Raw genomic sequence first — 27,560 nt, forward strand, 5'->3', positions numbered from 1 at the left:
CCACTAGTTATTCACATTATACACTCTTAAACTTTGCTTCTAGCTATGCATGTTACTACGATTATCAGCTAGTCAGTTTCCATCCAAAAATATAGATGGAGAAGAGGCAAATTAAGACCACTTTGTTAACTAAACATCAAAACAAACAAATTTTGATTTCTTTTAAACTTTTATATATTGGGGTTTTATGCGACGATTTCAGTAAAAGTTCAAGATCGTTCTTAATTTTAATATTAGGCTTGAGCTTTCCAAACATGGTTTTCAATGGGGAATTACAATAAATCGAAGAGATTTTCTTAACTCACTTGGAACAGCATATTTAATAAGAATAAAATAAAAAAAGAAAAAAGAAAAAAGAAAGAGAATTAATTCACTCATATAGATTAAAAACTCAACAATAAGAAAATGTGTGGTGGGAATTCAACTTACACAAGGAAAAAACAGGAAAATCTCCAAGCGATGAAGAGCAAGGGAAAGCTGACAGAAAAATCACAGTGGTTTCTTGACTGGTTCAGGAAAAATCAACTATAGAGAGACCGATTAGAAAAAAATGTAAGAAGCGATTCCCATCAACAATCAGTATTTCAAGACAACAACTAATTAGGGTCTTCAACTTCCTGGTAAGTGGAAGAGAAATTTATGTCTTTACCTTTTATTTTCTTTGAAATTTCCGTATAAGATGATTGAAATTCAAATTCTTTAATCAATATCTTATAGTTATTGCATAATTAAACCAACTCAGATTTTAATTATATAGTTTAACTGGAAATTAAGAATCATCTTGTATAAACACCAGCCCAGTTTGGAAGCTTCCATAACATATGTATGCATCTCATATCTTAGAATTTACAGATCAAATTCAGTACTCCATGACTAGAATTTCTTTTTTTTTTTTTTTATATATATTTTTTCTGATAATTGATTAGAAAATGTAAGAAGCAATCCCCATCCAACAACAATGTAACAAGTAAGGTCTTTTTCTTGGAAAGTAAAAGAGAAATATATACGTCTTTACATTCTATTTTCCTTGAAATTTCATTTTCAGAATTGTTTGCGGGAACAAGAGGATCAAAACGACCATTAATAAACAATTACTGGTTGTATTGAATTGTTATTGAAATTCATCTTCAACCAATTAATGGCTATTTTCTTTTAAAAGAACATGTATAATATCTGTTGTTAAAATAGTCTTAGCTTAAGGCATCGTTTTTAAACGTTATTATTTGTTTATTCATACTTTTTGTTTGCTATTATTTTAATTACAGATAATAATTTAAAATAAATTAATGAACATAATTTAATATAATTTTTAAAATTTTAAAATATTTTTATTGTATTTTAAAAATAACAGCAATTTAAATTAACCTAACAGAATTTATGATATTTTAGAATTTTATAATTATTTAGAATAAAATAAAATCATTTCATACATAAATGAAGTTAATTGTATAACACATCAATAAAATTTCTACATGTCAATAACATAGTCTAGAAGTATATAAAAAATTTCGGTTGAACACTTTTAGACTAAGCTTTTATATATTTATAAAGATTTCCAAAATGAGGAAACTTCTACCATTTCTATTGTTTTTAAGGATAGGATTTAGTTTTGTAACTTGCAATATTTGGAACAACTTAAGGCAACCTTTAAAAAATTTGATTGAAATTCATAAAATTTATAAAATTTATTTATAAATTTAAAATTTATGTTGATTTAGAATTCTATATAATCAAATTTATAAAATTGATTATAACTAAATTAAATTATAACAAAATAGATAGAATTTCTAAATGTATTACACTTTAGTAAGTTAATATATTTCATAACACTAAAATATCTTTTTTAATTTTATTATTTTTATTTTATTTTCTTTTTCATATCTCTTTCAAATAAAATGAAGTTCTTAATGTATTTCAACTAAATAATTAATGGTGTTTATCGATTAAGTAGTGTTTGATAAAAATGTTTTCAGATTGAATTATATATTCTTATTCCTTAATTTTACTTTTTGAAACAGACTCAAAATCTTCGCTTAGGTGGCCAAATGATCTCTATTCTTGGTGGTTTATAGGTGGTCAAATGATCTCTACTTGTGAGAATTTGAGAACCCTTTCATTATTTTTTTTAATAGAGGTACCCAATTAATGGACCATTATTACAAATCAAATTTATTTAATACAAAGAAACTTTAAGACATAATTAGCATCATTTTTTGTGCCTCATATATCATTTTATAATTAGATGACTATAAGATGATGATTACATATTTAATGCTTGGAAGATACCAGTAAAAAGTCCAGAAATTCTGATACCTTAACTCAAGAAAGAAAGGGAAGTGTGGAAAAAAGAGGTAAAGGAAGCTTCCTCCACCATTCCAAAGTCGGTTCAAGGAAAAGCTCCTCTATATAACACAACTCAACAGCTGAAGGGTTAATTCATTAATCTTCACAGCAAATCCATCTTTATATTCTTAGAATTAGAATTACAGGCCTTCTATTTGAGAAGAAATTTTTGGTTCTTGCTGAAATTGCTTTGCTAAGATAATCTGCTCATTCATTATATATCTCGCATGCATATATGCTCATGAAATAATAGGTACATCAGTAGTCAACTTATCTTTAATAGTTTACTTGGAAAGACTTATTCAGTTCATGCATGTATAATTAATCAAAATTGTATGTATGGTTAAATATTATACATAATTTAAGTTCTTAATTAATTAATCGGGTGTATGCAGGAAACTTTAGCTGTCACTGAGATTGGAAAAAGTTTGCTGATTATTTCATTCATCAAGTATGAGACTAACCAAGATCAATCATTACAATCATCAACATCCGCTCATATTAAAGGATCCTCAAGAACCATATCTGTGCGATGGGTGCAAAGAGCGAGGACTTGGCTTGTGCTATGAATGCGAGCATGAAGGATGCAATTTCTCTCTTCATGAAGAATGTGCAAATGCTTCTCAATCGACTTACCATCCTTTTCTGAATGATTGCAACCTAAATTTTCACATGAAAGCCCCACAAGATGGCAAAAGATATTGTGACGCTTGTGGAAAGGATATATTAGGGTATGTATATCAATGCAACCACAAGCGCCCCTTTGATTTACACCCATGTTGCGTTAAGCTTCAACGCACCTTATCTGCGGATGGAGTTACAATACACCTAAAGGAAAAATTGCCATCAAAATGCCTGAAATGTGGAAGCAAAGAGATTGCGAAGAGAGTAACCGGTTGGTGCTACGTGTCGTCCTGTGGTAAGTATTGTTATCATGTAGCTTGTATAAAAGAAATGATCCTGGAGAGCTGGATGAAGCAACAAGAAAACAAGACAGGAGAGCCGAGTTGCCTGGCATTGCAGCGTTTGAATACAAGTCAAGAGGTAGCAACACAAAGTGAGAGCTCAAATAAGGCTGCAAAGCTGTGGAAAATGACAAAAACTGTGATTTTGCTAATCATTTCTGCTATATTTGGAGACCCGACATCTCTGATTTTTGCTCTCGCACAACACTTATTCTCAAATTAATTTATAAGAAGCTAGGTTTTATGTTTATGATCAATGTTTATTTTTGCATAAATCTTGTACATAGTATTAATTGGTCAAGTACTTTCCCATTGTGTTCGTAATTGTGTGTTTTTGGGAAGGTTTGGAAAGTTAAAAAAATGTTTGTACAAAAGAAAATAATGAATGGAGGTTGAATTTGCTAATTTAAAAATTGTCAATTTCTTATTCTTTTAATATTATATATTATTATCTCTGATTATTTATTCTCTTGTATTCTTTCTTTTTACACGAAATGTAGAATGTGAATAAAACAATACGCAGTGTGGAAAAGTGGCATTATAATCTTTAAAATGTATAATTTATAAAATGTTCGAAGAAGCTAACCATAATATACCATATGACTTTGTCCGACAAAAAGTCTATGAAGTAATGACCACTCAATATGAAGTATTTAATAAATTTAAAGTTGCATGAAATTACCTGGAACAAAGGAGTTGAACGTTACTTGATCATTTCCTTACAATTATTAATAAGTGTATCAATGTTGTCAACTCTAATCATCTAAGAAATTAATGCATAGTTCCTCTATTGATATTAAATTTATAATAATATTAGTGGTTTGCTGGTGCAAAGAAAATAGGATAATAATGAAATCGGCATACATATTTGATCACACAACGATGCTATAATTTTCACACCACAATAAAAAGAGATGATCCTAATGATCATTTAACTTTATTTGTAGTCTCATTTTATGTACTATAATTTTTTTATTTCATTTTAGTCGCTCAATTTCGAATTGGGTAGCAACAATGGTCACTACACTTATCCATAATGATGGCTGTTTAAATTGTCCTATGTTTGAGTGACATGTGCCTAACGCTCAATCCTAGTCACTGTTCTAGTCAGATTAGTAATTTAACTCAAACCTAAACTCATTCGAATACTTTAGTTAATATAGGTTGGCCAAATTTAGGTTTTAAATAACTAACCTGACTAGGATAATATTTAAGGTTGAGTTTTAGACACATACACTTGAGTATTCCGTATGTAGCCATCACCGTGAATGGATGTAGTGACAAACGTTGCTATCTAAATTAAAGTTGAGTAGCCAAAATGAAATAATAATAAAAAAAGATTGGTGACTAAAATGAAATTTAAAAATAAATTAAATAACCGTTATGATTATTATCCTAATAAACCCGTTAAAGTTTATGTGGATAAATAAATATATATTTGCAATCATAAATGATTTTATGTCTACAAATGGTGTGATAACTTCTATGATTCGAATTAAATATATTTATAGAAATTTCAGGATGAGTGATTTCTCAGGAAAAACTCGAATTCACCCAAAAAAAAAAAAGAAATACAAGGCTTAAATTCACCAAGAGAATAAACATGTGAAATCAATAGGGGACAAAGTAAATATTGTCTCATATAATTTAGATTCAGATCGTTAAATCTTCTCCAACAGAACGAGATACTAGCTTGCAACATGAAAATGAACCAAATAGTAAAAAAAGACTATGAATCCTTTAAAGATGTAAATATGGTGGAAAACTATAAACTTAAGCTAGGTAAAGATGGCATGAATTTTAACTATTTCACATTAATATTTATTGGAAGGATGTCTATAGAAATATAAACCAGGAAATCAAATGAAAGACTCTTATATATTCATGCCGTATACATTTCCACGTATACTGACATAAGTTCCACAACAGATTAGTTGATTATCATTTAATTAGAAAGGCCTAAACTGATTCTTTTTTTTTTTTAATCCTGAAACTACTTTGTTGACTAGGAAAGAATTAAGGACTCTTTGTGGTAATATTTAATTCATCTCTCTGAAACTTGTAGATAATATCTTTGAGTATTTAAATATTTAAGAGCAATTATTATTTATTTTTCTAAGTATCTTTAAGATTAAAAAAAGTTTATCATCCTCTAGTTGAAAAACAATTAGTATCACAGAAGAGAAATTCAAATTGGTGAAAAGGAAAAAAACAATTAAAATTAAGGAGATATTAGATTTTATTGAATTACAAATTTAATGGTCGAATTTCTGTCCGGCATGATAAGTTAAAAATTCAAGTTTCTAAATCGAAAGCTATAAATTAAATATATCTAAACATTGAATTTATTCCAATAGAAAACCATAGATATTTGAACGTTTACTATATTCCATACCCAAATTCAAAGGCTAAAATCACCCTTAAATATACTAATTTTTCTTTTTTCCTTCTTTTTAATGGAAATGGATATGTAGTAAGGTTTTATCATTTCCTGCTTTAAATTATGGATAATCTCCACATAATTTCTTTTATTTCTCTCCTTGTATGTCTTTGTCTTTGTTACTTGACTAAGTACACGTCCATGTGAAACAATGATTTGTCTTTGTCGCGCCCTAAATTTGGCCATTTGCTGTGGTTCAGTAATAAGGAGCAGAACCCCTTTGAATCTGTTGCTTTCCCGTGTGAGCCCTACCAAATAGGCAGTTAACTAACGACCATATAACATATATTATATAGAAACTAAATGGAAACTCAATCGACATAGAATTAGGCTTTTTTTTCTTAATTTATAATAATGTGGGTGTTTTCACCCTATTTCTTTAGTTATTCTTGACCTTTTGTTTTTAAAAGAATTTCGATCTAACTAATGTAGGGTTTTTCTTCTTTTTGTTCGAGTTTTTAGATTAGTTAACAAAATATAATGAAAGACTATTGACCTAGTTCAGGTAAATATGGTGGGAAAGAGAACTAGTTATGTCGACTTAAATAAACTATTTGAGGCTTTTGGAAGCTGAAAGTATGACTTTTATACTTAATCTCACCAAAGGGTGCACATATAAATTTCATTAATATTTTTAAATTTGGGTCTCTCTTCTAATCTGTTAACTAAAAAAAGACTTCCTTACTTTCTAGATACAATCACATAAATTCAATCAAAACGTAATGAATTAATGCCTCAAAGTGCAAATACTTTTTGACCAGGGATGAATATCTCATCATTCTAACTAATCCATCTCAAATGGAAACTTCCATATATTTTGGTACCATCTTATAACTGCCTCTCTTTTGTTGGTTTTTCTTATCATAGCCCTATAAATAACATGTCTTATTCCAAAACACTTCACAAATTGTTCATTTAGCTATATTCTTGCTTCTTTTGAAAAGGTTTATCAATTAGCTCATGCTCTTTACATAAATTTGATTTATTCATGTCCATGATGTTTAATTATATGTTATTTATATGTAGATCTCAATTTTTTATAGCTATTGATTGAGATCTCTGCCTAGTTTTCTTATATTTATATTTTGATTGATTTTATAAATGTATTTTTGGAATTGTACAAAATATTTATGAAAATTTTTTTTATTAAAATTTTCAAAATATTTCAATTGGCTGTTCATTTTACTATTTGTTTTATGTTTGGGAAGAGGTGAAAATATCAAATGTTATGGCGAATATCTAGATGTCAGTCCATTGGTACAATAGGTCTAAACTTTCCAATGAATTATAATCAGTTGTTAAATAGAATTACAGGATGAAAATTGGAAAATAATTTATTTACTTTTGCAATTGCATCTAGCATTATTAAACGATGTTCCTGACATTAATTTATGTGCATGGTTGCTTCTTGTAATTGCAGGAAAGTTGTAACCATGAACATGTCTTCTGTTCTCGAGATACAACATCCAAGCCACCGACACAAGCTCAAACTGAAACGTCCTTCTGCACCTTACTACTGCGATGGATGCAAAGAGCTAGGTTTTGACATATGTTACCAGTGCGAAACATGCAATATGTTTTCCATCCACAAGGAATGCGCAATTCCTGTATCTCCTACTTACCACCATTTCTTGAAGGACTGCAGGTTCGAGTTTCACGACAAATCAACAATTCCGGGTAATGGTAGAGATTGTGATGCTTGTGGGATGGATGTTAAAGGGAATGTGTATCAGTGTTCTTGCAAGAAATATGACATGCATCCTCACTGTACTAAGCTACCAGAAACTTTAACAGGTGAAAATGTGAAGCTACAGTTAAAGAAAAAGGTTTCACTCGAGTGCCAAAAATGCCATTTCAAGATTGATTCAAAGAGAGGGCCAAAAGGTTGGTGCTATGTTTCTTCTTGCGGGAAATACTGTCTTCATGTTGCATGCGTGAAGCAGCTGGTTTATGAAGCATGGCAAAATAACTACTTTAATCAGCAGAATGATAAAACTACCACAAAGAATTTAGCACTGCCGAGCAGAGAAGGTGCTAGCACTAGCACAGCGATCGTTGAAAAGAAGGAAAATAGATCAAGTGGTGGATGGAATATTGCAGTTTTAGTTCTGAAGCTCATCCTATCGGCTATTTTTGGAGAACCAATTACTGGGTTCACGGTTCTTATTGCTACTCTTGCCCATATTCTTTTTCCAAACAATTGATATTACTGGAGCAGCTTGATGGTGCGAGTTGTTCCAATTTTCCAGGCTGATGTCTACTGGTTCGAGTTTTATTTGCTTGTTCTGTTTAGAGTCTGGTTTTGGTTTCGTTTTCAGTTTGTTTGTGTTCTGCTTATATATGTTTTGGTCAGGAAAATACGGTTCCGGGTTCGCAATTGTTTGTCGGTCGATTTCTCTTTTAAAATTCTTGCAAGTTTCAATTTATTTTCTTGTTGGAAGATAAAATAAACATTTATGTTTAGGTCAATTTAATTTTAAAATAATATTATGCTTAAATTTGATGTATGTACCCACAAATAAATTAGTAACATAAATTTATTAATTTTAAATAATAAAATATGTGTCAATTATTCAATATAAAAATATAAAATATTTATAGATAAATACCACTCTCTTATTAATTATGCTTTAAATAGATAAAAATTTCTCTTAATTTTATGCACTTTTTGCATTGAATATAGTAGTAAACTCTTAATAATAGGCAACACTATTCCTTCTAATAAATAAACAAACAAATTCAAAAGATTTATAGCATATAAAGACGACTCCTTGATAACTGGTCAATTTTAGTTATTTCAGAATTATAAAAACATTTTAAAATCTTAAACGACTAATTCCAAGTTGACTTGTATTTATTTATTGCTTGAATCATTTATATTTTCTATTTATCACTCGTGGTCCCCTCCTCATAGTTAGGATATAATAGCATAAAGATAATATAATTAATTATATATCATAATATAGAAATATATATAAGAATTCAATAATGTATTATCTCTTCCCTTCCCCTAATTCACAAAAAGAAAAAAGAAGTAAAATAGATAAAATCGCTTTACATAGAAATTAAACATTTTTTTAATCTTTTTGTCCATTAATATAAAATTAACAAAAGAATCTATTATTACCAAAGAAATTATCATTTTTATATTAGATGCAAGAGACTTTTATTTTATTTTTTTATTTCTTTTTGATTTAAAAGGGAGATAAAAGTCTCTGATAATACATTTTGGATGAGAAACGCCTATATAGTATTCCTGCTGCAGCAATCCAAAAATATCAGTAGGAGCCGAATCAAGCTCTTGGACGCCAAAGGGAAGAGATTCAGCAAGAGAGGCAAGGCGATCAACAAGAGTGTTGGCTTCCCTGTAAGTGTGCCTAGCTTTAACCATATTGATACAAACCAAATTAATACAACCAACTAAATTAAGAGACTTAGTTTTTTTTTTTAGATTTTAATTATTGATAATCTATTTTAAAAATTTACTTTCAAACATTTTTTAGAGGTTGAATCGAATTAGTTCTTAGAATTTTTATATTACTATATTAGAAATTCACAATTCAAAATAAATTTTCAAACTTACTCATAGAGTTTTATATTACTAAAAAAATGTCTATATTGTGAATTTCGTTATTTATAAAATGCAACAGTCAAGATGTTAGTATTTTAAATAATGGAAGGATTTGGATCAATTGACATATATTTCTTCCCAACTTAGTGAAATATATATATATATTATATTATATTATAAAAGTTAGTCAAATTGATTATTACTATATATTTAAGATAAATAACAAGGTTGAAGGATAACGAGTGCATAAACCTTCTGATTAACTGTGTAAGAACTTAGAAATCAAATTGACAACATTTTTAAAATAATAATTTAATATAATTTTTAACTAAAATAGGAAAAAACATAATATTATAATGCGGCCTACTCAAGCCATTAGGCTCACCCGAATACACTAGAAAAATATATGCATCACAAAGTTATGTGAAAAAATTGCAAACTTCAACATTACAATTGGAAAGAAATACAATAGCTGAACTAGAAGATACTACACATTAAATTTAATTAGAAATGCACAAATTAAGAGTTCAAACAGCCTTGATACATAAAGAACAAGTCCACATGTGATTAAACATATCTCAGCAGCCCCAGGAAACAAAAAGCATTTGAAAATGCAATTAAAAATCACCTTAAACTCACCCTACTGAGCTACAAAACAAAAGTGAGCATCAGTAGTTGAATAATTAGATAGCTGAAAAAGCATTGTTGCATTAAGTAATATTAGGCCAAAATCCATAATGCTAAGACAAGACACATGAATAAGCACCAAAATCAAACCAAACAATTATAATTCAATTTACAACCAAGCAATCGTATCCTGGGTCTTATGAATTGCAGATTTTGCCAAATGATCTGCTCCACCAGTCGCCGGTGCTTCTGGGATCGGTATGCCTACTGCTAATCCTTCCAGTCTTCACCAGTTCTCCTCCTCCTCTGCCTCGGACTAGTCTTTTGTTTTCCTCAATTTTCTAACTTTATAGAACATTTTTTCTATGCAAATGATTAATATTTAATATATTTGTATATATTCTTAAAATAAATTTTATTATGCATCTAAACAAAATTAAAGGATCACCTTTAACGTATAAATTACTAATTACTACTAATAATAAAATTTTATTTAAAAAACCCTGCATTTATCAACGGATTAGCGGTGAAAAAAAAAATAAAAAAATATTATCCGCGAATTAGTGATTGAAATAAAAAGATAAATTTAAATTTAAAAAATTTTAGCCACAAATGTACTATCGTCGGAAAATGCTAACGACAACATAGAACGACAATATATTGTCAAATTAGGAATGATCATGTATATATATATATTTATATCCGGATAACTTAGGATTCTCAGACAAATTAGTATTAAGTTCAGCAACTAGGAGTTTGGATTTCTATATGTTGGAACTCTCTACCAAAAAGATTCAATCGTTAAAATTTTTCGAGTTGGATGGAAACGCCTGCTACAGTGGAAAAATTCCAATAAAAAGAGGAGGCCTTATGTTGCATTGGCAATGGAACTTGTAAAGAGTCATCAGTGGCAATCTCGGATGGGTAAGATCTATTGCTTTTGACCCAAACATACATGGCTTTGTACATGTTCTGCTGATCGTACAATCAAGATCTGGAATGTAGCAACGGGTAGGTTAAAGATTATACAGGACATATCGGACAAGTAGGGGCCTTGCAGTCAGTCCAAGAAACACATACATGTTTTCTGTTGGAGATGACAAACAAGTTAAATGCTGGGACCTTCAACAGAATAAAGTCATCCGGAAGTATCATGGTCATCTAACTGATGTCTATTGCTTATCTCTTCATCCTGATGATAAATATTTGCTTACTGGTGGCCGTGATTCTATATGCAGGGTTTAGGATATTCGAAGAAGAGATCAAGTAATTGTCTTTCTGGTCATAATGATGCAGTTTGCTCTGTTTTTGCTCACGGACTGGATCCACAAGTAGTCACCGGCTCTCACGATACAACAATAAAGTTTTGGGATCTCAGATTTGGTAAAAGTATATTAACTCTTAGACATCATAAGAAATCTGTGCGAGCAATGGAATTACATCCTACGGAAGATTGCTTTGCATCTGCATCATTTGATAATATCAAGAAGTTTAATCTTTCAGAGGGAGAATTTTTATATAATATGTCATCTGAGCAGAACACAGTCATTAATGCAATGGCTATTAAGAATGAGGGTGTTATGGCTACAGGAGGTGACAATGGGACTTTGGGCTTTTTGGGATTGGCAAAGTGGCCGTAGTTTCCAGCAAAAGAAGACAATTGCGCAGCCTTGGCTCAATGGAAAGTGAAGCTGGTATCTATGCTCTGTCCTTCGCAGAAACTCATCCCCTTAACTTGGAACGACCTAAATAGATTCGACGGTTTTAGTGCTCATGATTTTGCTGCCGGTGGTGGTAACTGTCATCTGGTGCAATATATTGGCAATTTAGTGATTTTTCTTGAAAACTATATAAAATACAATATGTGGGTCTATCAATTCATTAGATATAGTATTCTTTCTCATGCTATCAATAATTTGGCTTGCTTCTTGTTCATTACAAATTTACAATATGGCAATATTCTATTATACCACACTGCTGATTCTTTCTAATGATTAATTGTCTAAATTGCTTATATTCTTAGTGATCGTGTTTTTAAGAGTGAAAATCTCAGTGGATTAAAAGATGGTCTGTTCTATTTGAGGAGCTCTAGTTGTTTATTTTGATTTAAGGTGAGCTTCCGCAGATTCTGCGATAGCTCCTTGCTTCAATCCTCTTTCTGTTCTAGTTTTCTTTCTCTTTTTTATTGCTCGATTTTGTAATTCAACGAACATAAAAGCAAAAGCAGCTAACGTTGACTTTTCTTTTTTGTTCCAGGAGAATATTTTGATTGTATGATCAGAAAAATGAATTTATATTTACGCTCTCAATGTCTTCAAATTTTGCATAAGTTTCTAAAATTGCATTTTGAAATCCAAATCAACAACGTTCTTGGCTCTTCATCTGTATTTAGCTAGTTGGCTTTTGATCATATACCAAATGTTCCTGACAGAATTGGTCGTGGGAAATGTAACATCCACGAAACTTTTTAATTCATTATGATTTGCATGAAGAATTATAATATGAACCGAGTTTTCTATGTCGGCACCTGATATTGATAAAAGAATTTATTTCCATGATGCTCTTGGAGATATCAGCGGTGTTTTCCATCGGCAAGCAATTTCATAGTATTGTTTCAACTTCTGACTTCAAATGATCTTCTATAGTACTGTTATCGTTGGAATGTATTGCCTTGATCTGTGATCCATGCTATACAAGGTCTAGGCAAGATATTTTGATTATTATTGTGTTAATTGTGAACTAATGTATCCTCACAATCGCGCAGGAACTGTGTCTTCACCTTTATGACGGATGATAATGGAAAATATTTGTGTCCCTGGCTACTAGCAAGACGTGCACTTGCAGAAGCTTCTGTTTATACCAGGTCAGCATGCTAATTTTGTACATGATTAACCTTTTGATCAACAATTTAAATCTTGAGAAAGTAAAAGCTAATAAGTAAACTAATATCAAATGAAATGTTATTACATTTCATATTCTACCTTCTTTTTCCTTACAGCAAACCATAGAAACGAAATGAGAATTACATAACATTTTTCATTACATATTTTATACATTTAATCATATTATAGTTCATTGCCAGCACACTAAAATGCCTAAACATTTACAGATGATTGAGCAACATCAACATAGTTAGGGAGTGTATAGGATACACACACAGATGAAATTGCCATGCAAAGGAATCCAATGAGAAGAAGGCCAGCGGATGCATAACCCTTGTCAAAGAATGCTACAACTTCTCCAGCTCCCAAATCCTCAAATATTGGCTTCAGATCCACTGAGACACCAAATCCTGCAGGCACACCTGTTGCTAGTATATATGATATAACCTGCCCAAAATAGAAGTGTAGATTATGTAGACGTTAAAACCATCATTGAATATCAAGTTTTGACCCTTCTTTTATTATTAATTGGCGTCGAACGGATTCAAACTCGATTTCAATACCAATTCAGTTATTTCTAATTGGTATTAACTAACTTTTTCAAATACCAATTTATTAAAACTGGGTACTCTAGAATGTAACTTCAAGGGTTCAACAGAAAAAGATTTGAAGGATTAAGAGCAAAAATATATAGGAGAAAGATATAAACTCTCTCAAAGATGTGAAACTGAAATCTGCTGCGCAGGGTGTGTGTAGGTTTTCATGTTGTTGGTCTGTTTAGCCACTAAAGCTACTCGGTTTTGTTTAGTTATGAGAATTAGATATTGGAATACCTTATCACCATACATTTCGAACAAAAGGTTTCCATCACCACTCAATACACTCTTTCCTGTGGTAGCATGATATATTCTAAAAACAACCTGCATGATTGTGTATGCCATTCCAATCACAATTGTTGCTAGCATGAATCTGCAATTTTTTTCGACATCCAAAGTATTAAGAAAAGAAAAAGTTAAACTACATAGGTAAAAGATAAAATAACAATAGTTTTTTCATTAAGAAATAAATATGAAAGCAATATTAATGAAGGGTTTTTCTAATTATTTTGAAGAATCTGGCTGGTTAAGCAAAATTAAATGCTCCTGTAATTAATCATAGTTTTAACTTTTATGATGATTAACAAAACAATAAGTGATCGTTTGTGCTGATTAATTAATATAGGTTGATTAATGTATACTTTTATTACAATTTACAATCATAATCAGAGCTTACCGGTAGGAAATAACATCCTTAAAGTGAAAATTAACCTCATCAAGCTTAACTACTAAACTGGCAGTGTCGCTGATCAATATGATAAGTGAAGCTAAGAGGAAAATAAAAGTGAGAACCCTCAAGACAAGAGGAGCCTTACGACTAGCATTAGATAGTACTGATGATTTTAGTGGCATATTCGTCTCTTAAAAACACAGGATAATCTAACCCAGAAAAAAAAGAAAACCCTAGTACTACAAATGTACAATTGCTCTCAATTTATAAGAAATGTGTTATGAATGGGTCAATCTAATAATGGCCAATAAGATTTCACACATATATGAATTTTGCCTCATCACGTTGCTGGGGGGACCTGATTAATAAGCAAGAATTATCAGTGATATCAGTGGATGATGTAAATTAACCTAAAACGACAAGCAATGTTATAATTAATTCGAGAGAGATTTTGAATCTGTATGATTTCAGTACAAAATATGTGCAAATGGCTGAAATAAATTCAATAATTCTTTTTCTGTTTATTTGTATTTTAGTATATTGTACTTAAGTCTGCTGTTGTATTACTACTATTTTTAGTGATCTCATTCTGGATTAAGAAGAAGCAACAAACACCCATTTAGTATTTAATTAATATATTAGGAATTCCCTTTTTCCATATCTATGTAAAAGTCTAAGATTTGTGGAGATAGATATCAATGATTGCTTCATAATGTAATAATCAAGATAGAAAATTTAATAAGATATTTATAATTGCCACCAACTCTTTAAAGTTTAAGTTGTAACTGATAAAAATTTATATGTGGGATATGAATGACAGGAATGCAAAGTTTTGAAGTTTCCTTTGAACATTTTGATTTTGATTTTTCTAAATTTTGCAGCATTATAATATTTACAAGATGGTTGAAGAACAGAAGTATAGAAACTGTTAGGAAGCTCATCAATATTTAAAAATCAATGTGACAACATTTTAATTTCTTTCAAAATTCAAGTTGGAAGATAGAAGACACTGAATTTCCACATCAAATACTGTAAGGAAACAAGTATGTGGAAAGGAACCTGCGGAAATTATAATTCACTTTCTTATTTCGATATACAAAGTGTTTTTCCTGTCTGTTTCCTACACATAATAAGGTGGGAAAATAATAAAACAAACAACAGTACTGATCATACAAAGACAGCATCTACTTTTCTTTTTCCTTTTTTAAGTAATAAAGTGAGTATCAACCAACAGCTTCAATCTTTTCTTTCTTTAATAAGTTCAAGAACTTTCTGCAATTGCTAAATGGTATAATGTTCAACCCTATATACTTCAAAAATTCTAAAGGAAATAGGACTTATGCTATAATTTTAACTCCTAACCTCCTAATTAAGAAACAGATACATTATTAACTTATGGCGTATTATAATTTGAGTTAGCTGTTAATATTATCGTTATAAAAAATAATATATGATAGTGCATTTTATGTAATTATGCTGAATTTATCTCAGCCATAATTACAAGCATTGGTTATTTACTTAAAACAAGAAAATAGGGAAAAATGTAAATCCAACATCTAGTGATTAAACTTAAACTTGCTCCCATAAAGAGAAGGCTAGATGAGGCATAGCCGTTGTCGAAAAATTGTTCTGCATCTCCAGCTCTTAAAGCTACAAATATTCAGTTCAAAACTTTGATAGTAGCAAATTCTGTAGCAGAAGTACCTTTAGCTAGCACATATAATATTAACTGCCAAATTAAAGGATCTGGCTAGTGTTCAAGTGTCCATTGATTTATGCAGCATATTTAAACCATTGTGATCAAAGACACATTCTTGGCTATTGGACTAGGAGCCAAAATATTACGGCAAATTGCTATCGTTAGGGGTTGTTGTTGCCCTTGTATGGGAATTGACAAGGAGAAATTTGGGAGCTTGACTCGAAAGGGATTTTTTACTGATATCTATAGTAGAGATGGAATATTATATATCTTGATGCGATCTAGTTTATTGTTTGGGTTATATATAATGCAAATGAATTTTAGAAATAATATTACTATGAAAAGTTGGCGTTATTTCCATCAAACAATGACTGAAACTACTTAGAACAAGCAATTATAGAGGCATTACGTCATGTCCCTCCTTCTCGTCCTTTATTCGCCAGGAAAACATAGTGGTCTCCTCATGTAGGTTTCGTAACCAAGCTTTTGAGTTATTGGTGTTGAAGAATGATTCAAAGGTTGACCGGGTTTTGTGGGTCAAACAGATATTTTAGTAATGGGTTATGAGTTTGTTTTAGTTAATAAAATAGTGCGTAATATTGCTAATATTATGCTGGTAGTTAGTAAACTTAGTTTTGGACTTATTTTGTAAGCCTATATATAGGCACTGCACATCTTTATCATTTATTAAGCAATTTAGTAAAAAGTCTTCTGCAGATTCTGTAAATCTATCTTGTTCTTTATTTCTCTTTCCAACAAATTTGGTATCAGAGCCTGGTTGGGCAACAAAAATAATTGTGAAGTTTGGGTTCACTGGGTTTTTGAGTGAAACACGAGAAAGTTTGCGTTTACTGGGTGCTTGAGTGAAACACGAGAGAGTTTGAAGAGAGATGAACGCAAAATTAATTGCAGGAGCTGGTTTTTCATCCTCTCAACCGCTTATACCGATTTCCCATGGTGAGAAGTATGAGTGGTGGAGCATCAAGGTGAAGACATTGCTCAAATCGTAAGAGTTATGGGACTTGGTGGAATATGGGTTTATTGATATTTTAGATCCCACTCAAGAAGAGGAGGACAGACTGAGAGAAACCAAGAAGAGAGACACCAAAACATTATTCATTCTCCAGCAAGCAGTGCATGAGACAATTTTCTCTCGAATTGTTGCAGCAACCACATCAAAAGAAGCATGGTCAATCCTGTAGAAGGAGTTTCAAGGCGGTTCAAAGGTCATAGTTATGAAATTGCAAGCACTAAGACATGACTTTGAAACTTTGCTTATGAAGAATGGTGAATTAGTTGCAGATTTTTTATTACGAGCTATGGCCATAGTTAGTCAAATGCGCTCTTACGGTGAGCAGCTTTCAGAAGAGATAATTGTTGCCAAAATTTTGAGAAGCTTGACTCAAAAATTTGATCATGTGGTAGCTGCTATAGAAGAGTCTAAAGATCTGTCAGTTCTTTGTGTTGATGAACTGATGGGATCTCTTCAAGCGCATGAGTAAAAAATCAACAGGTCACTTGAACAGAATGAAGAAAAGGCATTTTAAGTGAAGGAGGCAGCAAACAAACATAAAGCATATTACCATCCAGCTCCTAGCAGTAGAGGAAGAGGATTTCGTGGTCGTGGTCGTGGTAATGGCTATGGCAGAGGAAGGATGAATGAAGAGTACAGGCAGACGTCTAATGAGCAGCGAAACACAAACAATGGCATTCAATGTTATCATTGCAGGAGGTACGGGCATATTAAAGCTAACTATTGGTATAAAGATGAAAAGATGAATTTTGTCGCAGAAGTAGAAAGTGAGCATGAAAACAGGCTTTTTATGGCGTGCTTTGATACTAACCATACACCAAGTGATTTGTGGTTTGTAGACAACGGTTGTTCAAATCATATGACTGGCACCAAAAGCTTGTTCCAAGAATTGGATGAAACTCATTAGATAACAGTTCAGCTAGGCAACAATAAAAAGCTGCAAGTTGAAGGAAAAGGCACTGTGGGAATCAACACTGGCAATGGAACAGTATTGAATAATGTTCAATTCGTACCTGATCTTGAGTATAATTTATTGAGTGTTGGGCAATTGATGAATGGTGGATATTCTGTTTTATTTGATGAGGATGCTTGTGTCATTAAAAATAAAAAATCAGGCCAACAGGTCCGTATTATCATGACTTCAAACAAGATGTTCCCATTGGATGTCTTTAACATGGAGAATTTTGCTCTTGCTGCACTTACAAAGAATGACTCAGAGCTATGGCATTTGAGGTACGACCATCTCAACGTCAAGGGCCTCAAGCTGCTGAGTGATAAAGGTATGGTTCACGGACTTCCAACAATGGGTGTATTTATGGAAAACAAACAAGGAAATTATTTCCTGTTGGGAAAGCTTGGCAAGCTGCAGAATGCCTAGAATTGATTCATGCTGATTTATATGGTCCGATGCAAACTGAGTCCTTAGATGGGAGTCATTATTTCTTGCTATTTACTGATGACTATAGTCGCATGAGCTGGGTTTATTTTCTGAAAAGCAAGTCAAATGCCTTTGAGAATTTTCGAAAATTCAAGGCCATGGTAGAGAAGCAAAGCAGCTGTTATATCAAAATTCTTCGTACAAATAGAGGTGGAGAATTCATGTCCAAAGAATTTAACTTATTCTGCGAAGAAAATGGCATCAATAGGGAGCTGACAACTCCTTACATTTCGGAGCAAAACGGCATCGCAGAGCGGAAAAATTGAACTGTTGTGGAAATGGCAAGAAGTATGTTGAAAGCCAAGGGACTCTCGAATCAATTTTGGGCAGAGGCTGTAGCGGCATCAGTTTATTTTCTGAATCTCTCACAAACAAAAGCTGTCATGAATCAAACTCCATATGAAGCCTGGTATGGAAGGAAACCATCTGTGAGTCATTTGAGAATTTTTGGTTGTGTTGCTTATGCCTTAATAAATTCTCAAGTTCGTCAAAAGCTTGATGAAAAATCTGAAAAATGCATTTTTATCGGCTATTGTATTCAATCTAAGGCATATAGATTGTATAACCCTCTCAGCGATAAGATTTCAATTAGAAGAGATGTAATATTCGATGAAAGTAAGAGCTGGGATTGGGGTGACGAACAAGTGCAACAAGATATTTCTGTGTCTGCTGAGATGTCTTTAGATGAAGAAAAAGGAGTTGTTCATCCAAGTTCATCTGTTGATTTCCCTACGACGTCATCTATCTCAGCAACACCAAACAGAACTTCACCACCCTCTACAACTCTTGAGGAGTCTTCAGATGAGACACTACTAAGGAAGTATAGATCTTTGACTGATATATATACATCTTGTCAGTTTGCTCTTACTGTCTCAGATCCTATACATTATGAAGAAGCAGCTGAAAAAGAAGAATGGCGGAGAGCAATGGTGGAAGAAATGAATACTATTGAAAAGAATGGAACATGGGAGATGGTTGATTTGCCAGAAGAAAAAAATGCAGTTGGCTTGAAATGGGTGTTCAAGACTAAATGGGCTGCAGATGGGAGCATTCAAAAGCACAAAGCTCGTCTCGTAGCAAAAGGTTATATACAACAATATGGTGTAGATTTCGAAGAAACTTTCTCTCCGGTAGCTCAATTTGAAACTGTGCGGCTTATTCTAGCATTGGCTTCACAAATGCAATAGCCTATCTATCAATTTGATGTCAAGTCAGCGTTCCTCAGTGGAGATTTACAAGAGGAGGTCTATGTAGCGCAGCTAGAAGGTTTCATAAAAAAGGGTAGCGAAGCAAAGGTATACAAGTTAAAGGAGGTGTTGTACGGGTTGAAGCAAGCACCGCGAGCTTGTTATAGCAAGATTGATGGCCATTTTTAGAATACTGGTTACAAGAGAAGTGAGAATGAGCCTACCTTATATCTGAAAAAGCAAGGTAAAAATGATTTCATCGTTGTCTGTCTTTATGTTGATGATATCATTTATACTAGTTCCTCTAGTTCTCTTATGGATGAGTTTAGATCTCAAATGATGAATGGATTTGAGATGTCAGATATGGGTTTATTGTATTATTTTCTTGGTCTTGAAGTTCATCAAGCTGAAGATAGAATTTTTATTTCACAAAGAAAATATGCCAAGGACCTCCTTAGTAAATTTGGCATGCTTAATTGTAAGCCTATAGCTACACCAATGAATATCAATGAAAAATTGCAGCATAGAGATGGGGCAGAAATGACAGATGCATGGAGGTTCAGAAGCTTGGTTGGAGGCTTAATTTATTTAACAAACAGTCGACCCAATGTTGCATTTTTTGTTGGTGCTATTTCAAGGTTTATGCAGCGACCTTCAAAAGATCATTATGGAGCAGCTAAATGAGTTTTGCGTTATATTGCTGGAACTACATAGTATGGAATATGGTACTCTAAAGATATCAGTTTCAGATTGTGTGGATTCACTGACAGTGATTGGGCAGGCTTGTTGGATAATAGGCGGAGCATTTCAGCTAATGTTTTCTTTCTAGGATCAGGAATAATCACTTGGAGCTCAAAGTTGCAAGGAACAGTGGCACTATCGGCTTCTGAAGCTGAGTATGTGGCAGCAGCTTGTCAAGCTGTTTGGCTAAGAAGATTATTGGCTGAACTTTAACATGAGCAAAAAAAACCAATGGAGATACTTTGTGACAACAAAGCAACAATCTTCATGACAATGAATCCAGCTTTTCACAGCAGAACAAAACATATCGAACTGCGTCACCATTTCATTCATGATCTTGTTGCAAAAGAAGAGATAATCTTGAAATATTGTAGCACCAATGAGCTGTTGGCGGATATACTTATGAAAGCTTTATCAAAGGAGAAGTTTTACTACTTCAGAGGATTCTTGGTGTGTGCAACTTTGAATCAAGGGGGAGTGTTGAAGAATGATTCAAAGGTTGACCGGGTTTTATAGGACAAACAAATATTTTAGTAATGGGTTGTGAGTTTGTTTTAATCAATAAAATAGTGCGTAATGTTGCTAAAATTATGCTGGTAATTAGTAGACTTAGTTTTGGACTTATTTTGTAAGCCTATATATAGGCACCGCACATCTTTATTATTTATTAAGCAATTCAGTAAAAAGTCTTTTGCAAATTCTGCAAAAGTGTAGCTTTACCACTGCAATTGGAAAATAGTTGAGTCTTTCTTTGGAGTTAGAATCCCCCCCCTTTTATCTCAGCTCTTTTTGTTTCCTTTTCAGCAATGCAGATTCAATTCAGTCCCCAGTTTTGATGTTTCTGGCATGCTGCAATCTTTTTAACGTTTTGGACCATCTGAAATATGTGAAATAGAACTTTCTTCGACAATGATACTGCCCTTGGGCTGATACGATGCAACATTACAGAATTGATTTTTTTCCAAGTTGGGTATATGCATAATACTCAACATGATTTTCTTTTATTAAACAAGCTTGACATAATAAGCAGGCCAACTCCAGCTCCAAAAGTTTCGGAGATAATCTGATATCCTCCCCCAAGGATTGGTTGAAAGTAGACTTTATTTTGATGGCTCTACTAAGGTTTTATTTAGGAATGGGTTCTGCTTATGAAGCTGAGTTAGCAACTGTAATTATAGCTATAAACGAGGGCTTGGAATTGTGGATGGATAAAGCTTTTGGTTGGGAAGTGATTCAAGCTATGTAGTTAATCTGCTTCGCTCTCGATTTTTTGTGATTCCATGGAGATGGCGTACAACCTAGCTTGCTTGTTTATCTCTTCTAAAGCATATGGTTTTTTATTTTTGTGATATTTATCGTGGGGGAAATGCCATTGCTGATTCTTTTTCTTCCAAAGTAGCTCACTAAATGATTCATTTTGGTGGTATGTTCCCCTCAATTTGTATCATATGCTTGTTCACGATGCTAATGGATTGCCCAATTATAGATATTTTTTAAATGCTATCTTTACTAACAATTGGCTTCCAAGAGATGTACTATTTAATTGTTATTTATTTTTTTTAATTTAATAAATAGTTTAAATGAGATGCGTACGCAATGCTAAAAAGGTGTCAATCTAGCTGAAATGTGCAGATCTTTTCCTTGTAGCTTTAAGTATAAAATTGGTTTCAATAGCACCGGTAGAAGCAAGAGTAAAGTAAAGTGCTTGAAATAACTGGAAATTTAGTTTTATAAACTTTCTCTTTTTGGTTTCTGACTTTGGATGAATATATTTTGACCTAAAATTTCTCAGGTATTACTTGGATTAGGGAATCAAGACCATGTGTTTCTGCCTTAATCTAATAAAAGCACAAAAGTAATACGATTATGATTTCATAATATACTTGAAATTTGAATTTATTTTTAAATAATTTAGTCAGTTGAAAAACATAGATGACCCTGGACATAATCGGCATGCTTCATAAATGAGCAAACAGAGCATACCCTGTATTTTAGTTAATATTATGCAGGTAACAGCAAGGAATTGAAAAATGAAAAGAGAGGTGGCTCAAAAAAACATGCAGAATGGAGAATATAAATTTCAGGTAAAGATTATATTAAGTGATGCTAGCACAAAACTAGTATTTTTAGCTTCATACAAAATTTTCAAACTTTAGATGGTATCACGAATCAGAATACACGCTCTATATTAAATTAAATTCTTAATCAGAGTAGAATAGGAAATTCGTAAAGAGAAAAAGAATTACATCCCTCAGGATTGGAACTCTATCAGCAAAGAGAGGAGCACACTCCATTCCCCGATTGAGCAAACTTTGGAGTTAGAAAACAACTAGTTTCAACTGAGAGTTGCATCAGCTTTTTATTTACTTTTGGCAAACCAAACAGTACGTCGATCATGCCAACACGAAAATATATACAAAGAAAGATGAAAAAAATGGAAATTATAATTAAATAATAAGACAGAACTTTGAAAAATAACAGCAAGCTTAAACAAGTAATTGACTAATCACATAAAAGAAGAAAATGGTAAAATGTAAAAAACATATAGTCATACTGATACATGTTCTTTCCTGTCAGGATTAAACTTGCTTCGGTAGTGCATAGGATGAGAAGACAGATAAAACTGCAGTACAGACGAATCCAATGAGAAGAAGGCTAGCAGAGGCATAGCCCTTGTTAATGAAAGCGTCAAAATCTCCTGATCCTGAAAATACAGGCTTTATATCTTTTGTTGAAGCAAATCCAGCAGCTGCACCTGTGACTAGTATATATGATATTACCTGCATATGCGACAATATATTTTTTAGATGTTGCCTCATCCAGGAATATAAGGGTTGGGCGTTATATATACCTTGTCACCAAAGAAGTCAAACGCAAGGTTTCCATCACCACTCATCATTCTATTCCCTGTGGCAACATAATATAATGTGAAAGCAATTTGCAAAACTGTATATGCAAGTCCAATCACGATTGTTGCAAGCATGTACCTGCAATTATATATTGGAAAATCACTATAAATTAAAGAGAAAGAGGATACCCTTTTGCTCAGGATCAATAAGTTCTTGATTAATTATTAGCTTGTAAGAACTAAAAAGGTTGAGGATTACCTGTAGGCATAAACATCCTTGAAGTGAACTTTAACCTCAACAAGATCAAGTTCTAAGGTGGCAGTGTTGGTTGTCAAGATGACTAGTGAAGCTATGAGGAAAATGAAAGTGAGAATCCTCAAGATAAGAGCAGCCATACGAGAAGCCAAGGATGGTGGTGGTGGTGCCATCTTTATTATTTAATTTTGCCCCCAGAAACACACAGAAAGCTAGCTAGCTAGCTGTAGATGTAATTGAAAATAAGAAGAATTCGTTATTGGTGTTAAGGTTGTTCTCAACTTATAGAAGCCATAGAATCGTTTACTTTGACTTCTTGCATCACATTATTGCAAGATATAGTCATCGCACTATTGCAAGTAGCCCAAAAAATAGGTTTAAGCTTTAGATTTAACTTGTAATGGTCCCCAATTACGTGGTTGGATCATTGACATAAAAATGGTGGGGAGAGATAGAATCTGTAGCATAAGAAGTACCATAAAAACAAGCCCTCGTCATTGACTTTCTTGTATATTTCTTTTGGTAATTTACTGAATTTGTCAATGTGAAAGGATTAAGTCTGACTTTCTTTTTTCATTAAAATTTATTGAAGACTCAATGGGTTGGAGGCTATAGACACAATATAAAGTTAACATTTCCTTATATTTATATATATTTTTTAATTCTTTTACATCTGATTTTGTTTTTTAATTATTCATTAGAGACATGACAGAATAAGAACTGTAAAATAAGAAATAACTATCCTTTTTATATATATTGACCATAACAATAATAACTCATCTAGTGTAGAAGAGATAATCCAATAACTTTTACTACTAAAACTAAATCTATTTTTATTGAATAGCATATAAATGATATAGTTAGGGTTTTTTTTAGCTTAACTAAGGTCGAGTTCGAATTTTAAGAATATAACTATATTAAAACTCTTGAAATAATATTTTACCATTTTTAAGAATCATGTCTAACATGCTCTATATTAATTATATATATATATAATATTAAAAAAGAGATTATTTCACTTGAATTTTAAATTTATTTTTTTATTCTGAATTTTTAAATTTATTTGTTTATCATATCACTTTTTCATTTATTTTATTAATGATTTGAGATTGTCAAATGGTGTCCCATATATTCTTAATTTGACATTAGCTAGCCAAGAGGACGATTTTTTTTTTTTTTTTTTGTGAAGGGAAGATAAAACATCAGCAAGCAGAACCTCCTCTAAACATGAAGGAGGAGAAGAAAATGAAACAGGAACGAATTAATGATTAGGATTTTACCATTTTCAAACGTAATTGGCTTTCATATGCAAGTCTCCTCTAACTTATTGATCCTGCTTTCGAGATCTTTTAAATAAATAAAACATAATAGAAGAATATGTTCTAATTGTTATTCCTTTTTGTGGGTTAAAGGACAAAACAGAAATGAAAATTTGAGAGTATACTGTAGTGTGGAGAATGTGTTTTCGATTATTTCTAATGATGTTTTTATCCAGAAAAGGGAAATTTTATCCAGTGCAAACATTTCTTCTGTCCATCGAAGTATGTTCTTTTTTTCTTGAAGCAATATATTATATTCTTTTTGTTTGAAAGTTAGAAAAGAATATCTAAAGTGCCAAATGAAAATATATATTTAGTGACGTTAAAATTTTTTATTTGAGAATGCTTTAAGTGTTATTATAATCATTACCGACATGCAAATGTTTTGCGTCGGTAAAAATAATTTTATAATACTTTTATTAACTACATCGTTAAATTTAATATGGCGATGCTAGTTTTTGTCACTATTATATAAAAAAATATAATTGATTTTTTTATTAAATTGTGCTACACTAATTAGAAATTATATCTCTAATTAATGACGCTTTTCAGATTAAATATTTCTAAATTAGAGACTCTCTGTAAAATTTGTATCATTATATTAGTATCGTTAACTATAATTCACATCCTTTATTTAGTGACAGTCTCTCTTTAGATTAGCATCACCAAATTTGAAAATAGTATTTAAAACTTGGATTCTACATTAGGTACGCTTTACAAAATCTATGTCTCGAAATAGTGTTAATATTTGAAAAATCTCAGTAATTCTACATGTTATTCATCATTAATAATTGTATTACATACAATATTTATAATATTACTTTGAATAATATAAAAAAAAATTAAAAATTATATAGTCATGTATATTAGAATATAACCAAAGTTGGTAAAAAAAATAAAAAGCATACTAATAATAGCATACAGTGTAATAGCGACACTGTCATAATTCAAAGGTATTGTATGAAAAAGTAATAAAAATGTCTTCATAATTTTATAATATTTCTTAACTTACGACGAAAGTCGGCCTTAGTGATCCGACGGTGCCGAGTGGAAGGACTGTCGCTAAACGGATAAAGAATAAACTCTGTAAGTGATGCCAAATCGTATACTTTCAGTTTTTTCTATCAGTTTCGAAGCCCTATTTTTGAATGAATAAGAACAATTTGATTAGCTTTTCTTTTCCATTTTAATGTATAAAAGAATATCAACTAAGAAGAAAGAAGGACTAACAAAGAACTTAAATTATGCAAAATAATCAAATTAAGATGAGCAATAAAATAAAAGTACATATCTAGGTAAATTTAAAATGAAAAAAAAAAATCTAATTTCAAATATTATAAAATAAAGAAAAAGAATATATAATATACTTACATTTAATTTAAGTTTGAGAATCTTCAAATTTTAAAAAATCTGGTGAATTTGGTTAATTCTGCAAAAGCAACAAATACCATAATAATACATTAAAACTTTTTATCACAAAATTTAAGGTTGATTTTGCATAAATTATAATTTAATATGAATGTTTAATATGTATTATCATACATTTGATATAAAACTTCTGAAACCAAAAAATTTTATTTGAAAGTTGTACATATTTTTTTGCAAACCAGCCATTTTTCCTTCATAATCTGCTTTCATATTCACCATTTTGCCCTCGTTCATTAGATAATTGAAGATAATTTAATAAATATAATCATAAACTTTTTATCTTTTTCTAAATATATTTGTAGCACTTTAGTTACTCTGAATTATAGCAAAATAAATTACAAACTACATTGTATACATGTCAGTTAGGTTGACATCCATATTAATCGATTCTTTTGTATGTTACAATTTACTAATGAATAAAATAGTATTTATGGCATTTTTATAACATGTTATTATTTCTAAACAAATAAGAGATCTAAAATGTTTATCACCAAATTTTGATAGTATCTCTTATTTTGACATTATCATAAATATCATTATGAATATCATTTTCTTGTGTTTGAGTTTCGCCGACTGGACTATCAATTGTGTCTCATTATCAAAGGTTGCTTGGTTAGTTTCAATTGTTTATGGGATATTTGTTTCAATTGTTTATGGAATATTTGTTCCTTAGCTAATCGTAACATTTGAAGACGTTTGTTCCTTGCCATGAATAAAGAGAACTAGTAGATAACCACCAAAAAGATGAATTAAATGTATTATTAATCTTTCTTAAAATGCTCTTAATAAATCAAAAAAGGTCCAGACAAGAATCCAAACTCTAGTTACAAACTTACAAAATGATATGTGCTAAAGTTTATCACTACTTGTAGAGTTGAAGCTTGTCTAAAAATACAAGCAACAAAATAGAAAATTAAACAAATAAAAAAGATCAAAATTCACGGATAAAAAAAAAAAAATGAATGCAATAGCAAGGACTTAAAATCACCCACTAATTAACACTAAAAGTTAATTTTTATCAACCCACAAAATATATAATATATTATAAGTAACTAATTCAATAAATCTCTAAAATATCAAAATAATTACTCCACAATATTTTTGAAATTCTTAACCATGATAAAAAAAAAATGATTGAGCCATAATATGTGATCATTACTGTAAAAATCACCATTAAAGGACCAAACTTTATATATCCATTTATCTTAAACACCTAAAAAAAATATTAAGAAAAAAGAAAAAGAAAAAGAAAAGTAAAGGCTTCAACACAACACATGCAAAGAGAGTTCTAATGATTTAAGAACAAATAGAAAACTCCATTAAGCATAATAAGACTTCCAAAGGTTAATCTCAGCATAAGTGCTAGAAATGATGTAATCATGTAACTGCTGTTGAAGATTTTTGGCAAATGGCAGAGACACAGTAATGTGAAAGAAGATGGGAAGACAATAAGTCTCGATAGTACAAAGAGACGTGCATTAAGCAGAGATAAGCGGAAAGTGGAATATATAATTATC

The 27,560-nt window shown here is 31.4% G+C and overlaps 5 protein-coding genes and 1 pseudogene across 5 annotated transcripts; 4 read left to right on the forward strand and 2 right to left on the reverse strand.

Annotated features, from left to right (window-relative positions):
- The first annotated feature begins 2,460 nt into the window (after positions 1 to 2,460).
- LOC8267763 lies at positions 2,461 to 3,697 on the forward strand. Its single transcript, XM_015726409.3, has 2 exons — positions 2,461 to 2,596; positions 2,739 to 3,697. Exon 2 carries the CDS (start codon positions 2,797 to 2,799, stop codon positions 3,529 to 3,531), a length of 735 nt encoding a protein of 244 aa, XP_015581895.1. The 5' UTR covers positions 2,461 to 2,596; positions 2,739 to 2,796; the 3' UTR covers positions 3,532 to 3,697.
- A 3,484-nt stretch (positions 3,698 to 7,181) lies between these two features.
- Positions 7,182 to 8,096, forward strand: LOC112536629. Its single transcript, XM_025159413.2, has one exon. It carries the CDS (start codon positions 7,182 to 7,184, stop codon positions 7,950 to 7,952), a length of 771 nt encoding a protein of 256 aa, XP_025015181.2. The 3' UTR covers positions 7,953 to 8,096.
- A 2,070-nt stretch (positions 8,097 to 10,166) lies between these two features.
- LOC107262181 lies at positions 10,167 to 11,699 on the forward strand (annotated as a pseudogene).
- A 1,230-nt stretch (positions 11,700 to 12,929) lies between these two features.
- LOC8267760 (CASP-like protein 4D1) lies at positions 12,930 to 14,326 on the reverse strand. The gene is made up of 3 exons (XM_002530800.3): positions 14,101 to 14,326; positions 13,662 to 13,797; positions 12,930 to 13,275 (listed from the first exon to the last, which is right to left on the reverse strand). The coding sequence occupies exons 1-3, from the start codon at positions 14,274 to 14,276 to the stop codon at positions 13,042 to 13,044; spliced, it is 546 nt and encodes a 181-aa protein (XP_002530846.2). The 5' UTR covers positions 14,277 to 14,326; the 3' UTR covers positions 12,930 to 13,041.
- Positions 14,327 to 19,790: 5,464 nt separating this feature from the next.
- LOC125370322 (uncharacterized mitochondrial protein AtMg00810-like) lies at positions 19,791 to 20,405 on the forward strand. The gene is made up of 2 exons (XM_048375353.1): positions 19,791 to 20,021; positions 20,166 to 20,405. The coding sequence occupies exons 1-2, from the start codon at positions 19,791 to 19,793 to the stop codon at positions 20,403 to 20,405; spliced, it is 471 nt and encodes a 156-aa protein (XP_048231310.1).
- A 2,117-nt stretch (positions 20,406 to 22,522) lies between these two features.
- LOC8267759 (CASP-like protein 4D1) lies at positions 22,523 to 23,561 on the reverse strand. Its single transcript, XM_002530799.4, has 3 exons — positions 23,300 to 23,561; positions 23,044 to 23,179; positions 22,523 to 22,972 (listed from the first exon to the last, which is right to left on the reverse strand). Exons 1-3 carry the CDS (start codon positions 23,467 to 23,469, stop codon positions 22,772 to 22,774), a joined length of 507 nt encoding a protein of 168 aa, XP_002530845.1. The 5' UTR covers positions 23,470 to 23,561; the 3' UTR covers positions 22,523 to 22,771.
- Between the last annotated feature and the right edge of the window lie 3,999 nt (positions 23,562 to 27,560).

The sequence above is a fragment of the Ricinus communis genome, chromosome 6, assembly GCF_019578655.1.
Source record: "Ricinus communis isolate WT05 ecotype wild-type chromosome 6, ASM1957865v1, whole genome shotgun sequence".
NCBI lineage: Eukaryota > Viridiplantae > Streptophyta > Magnoliopsida > Malpighiales > Euphorbiaceae > Ricinus > Ricinus communis.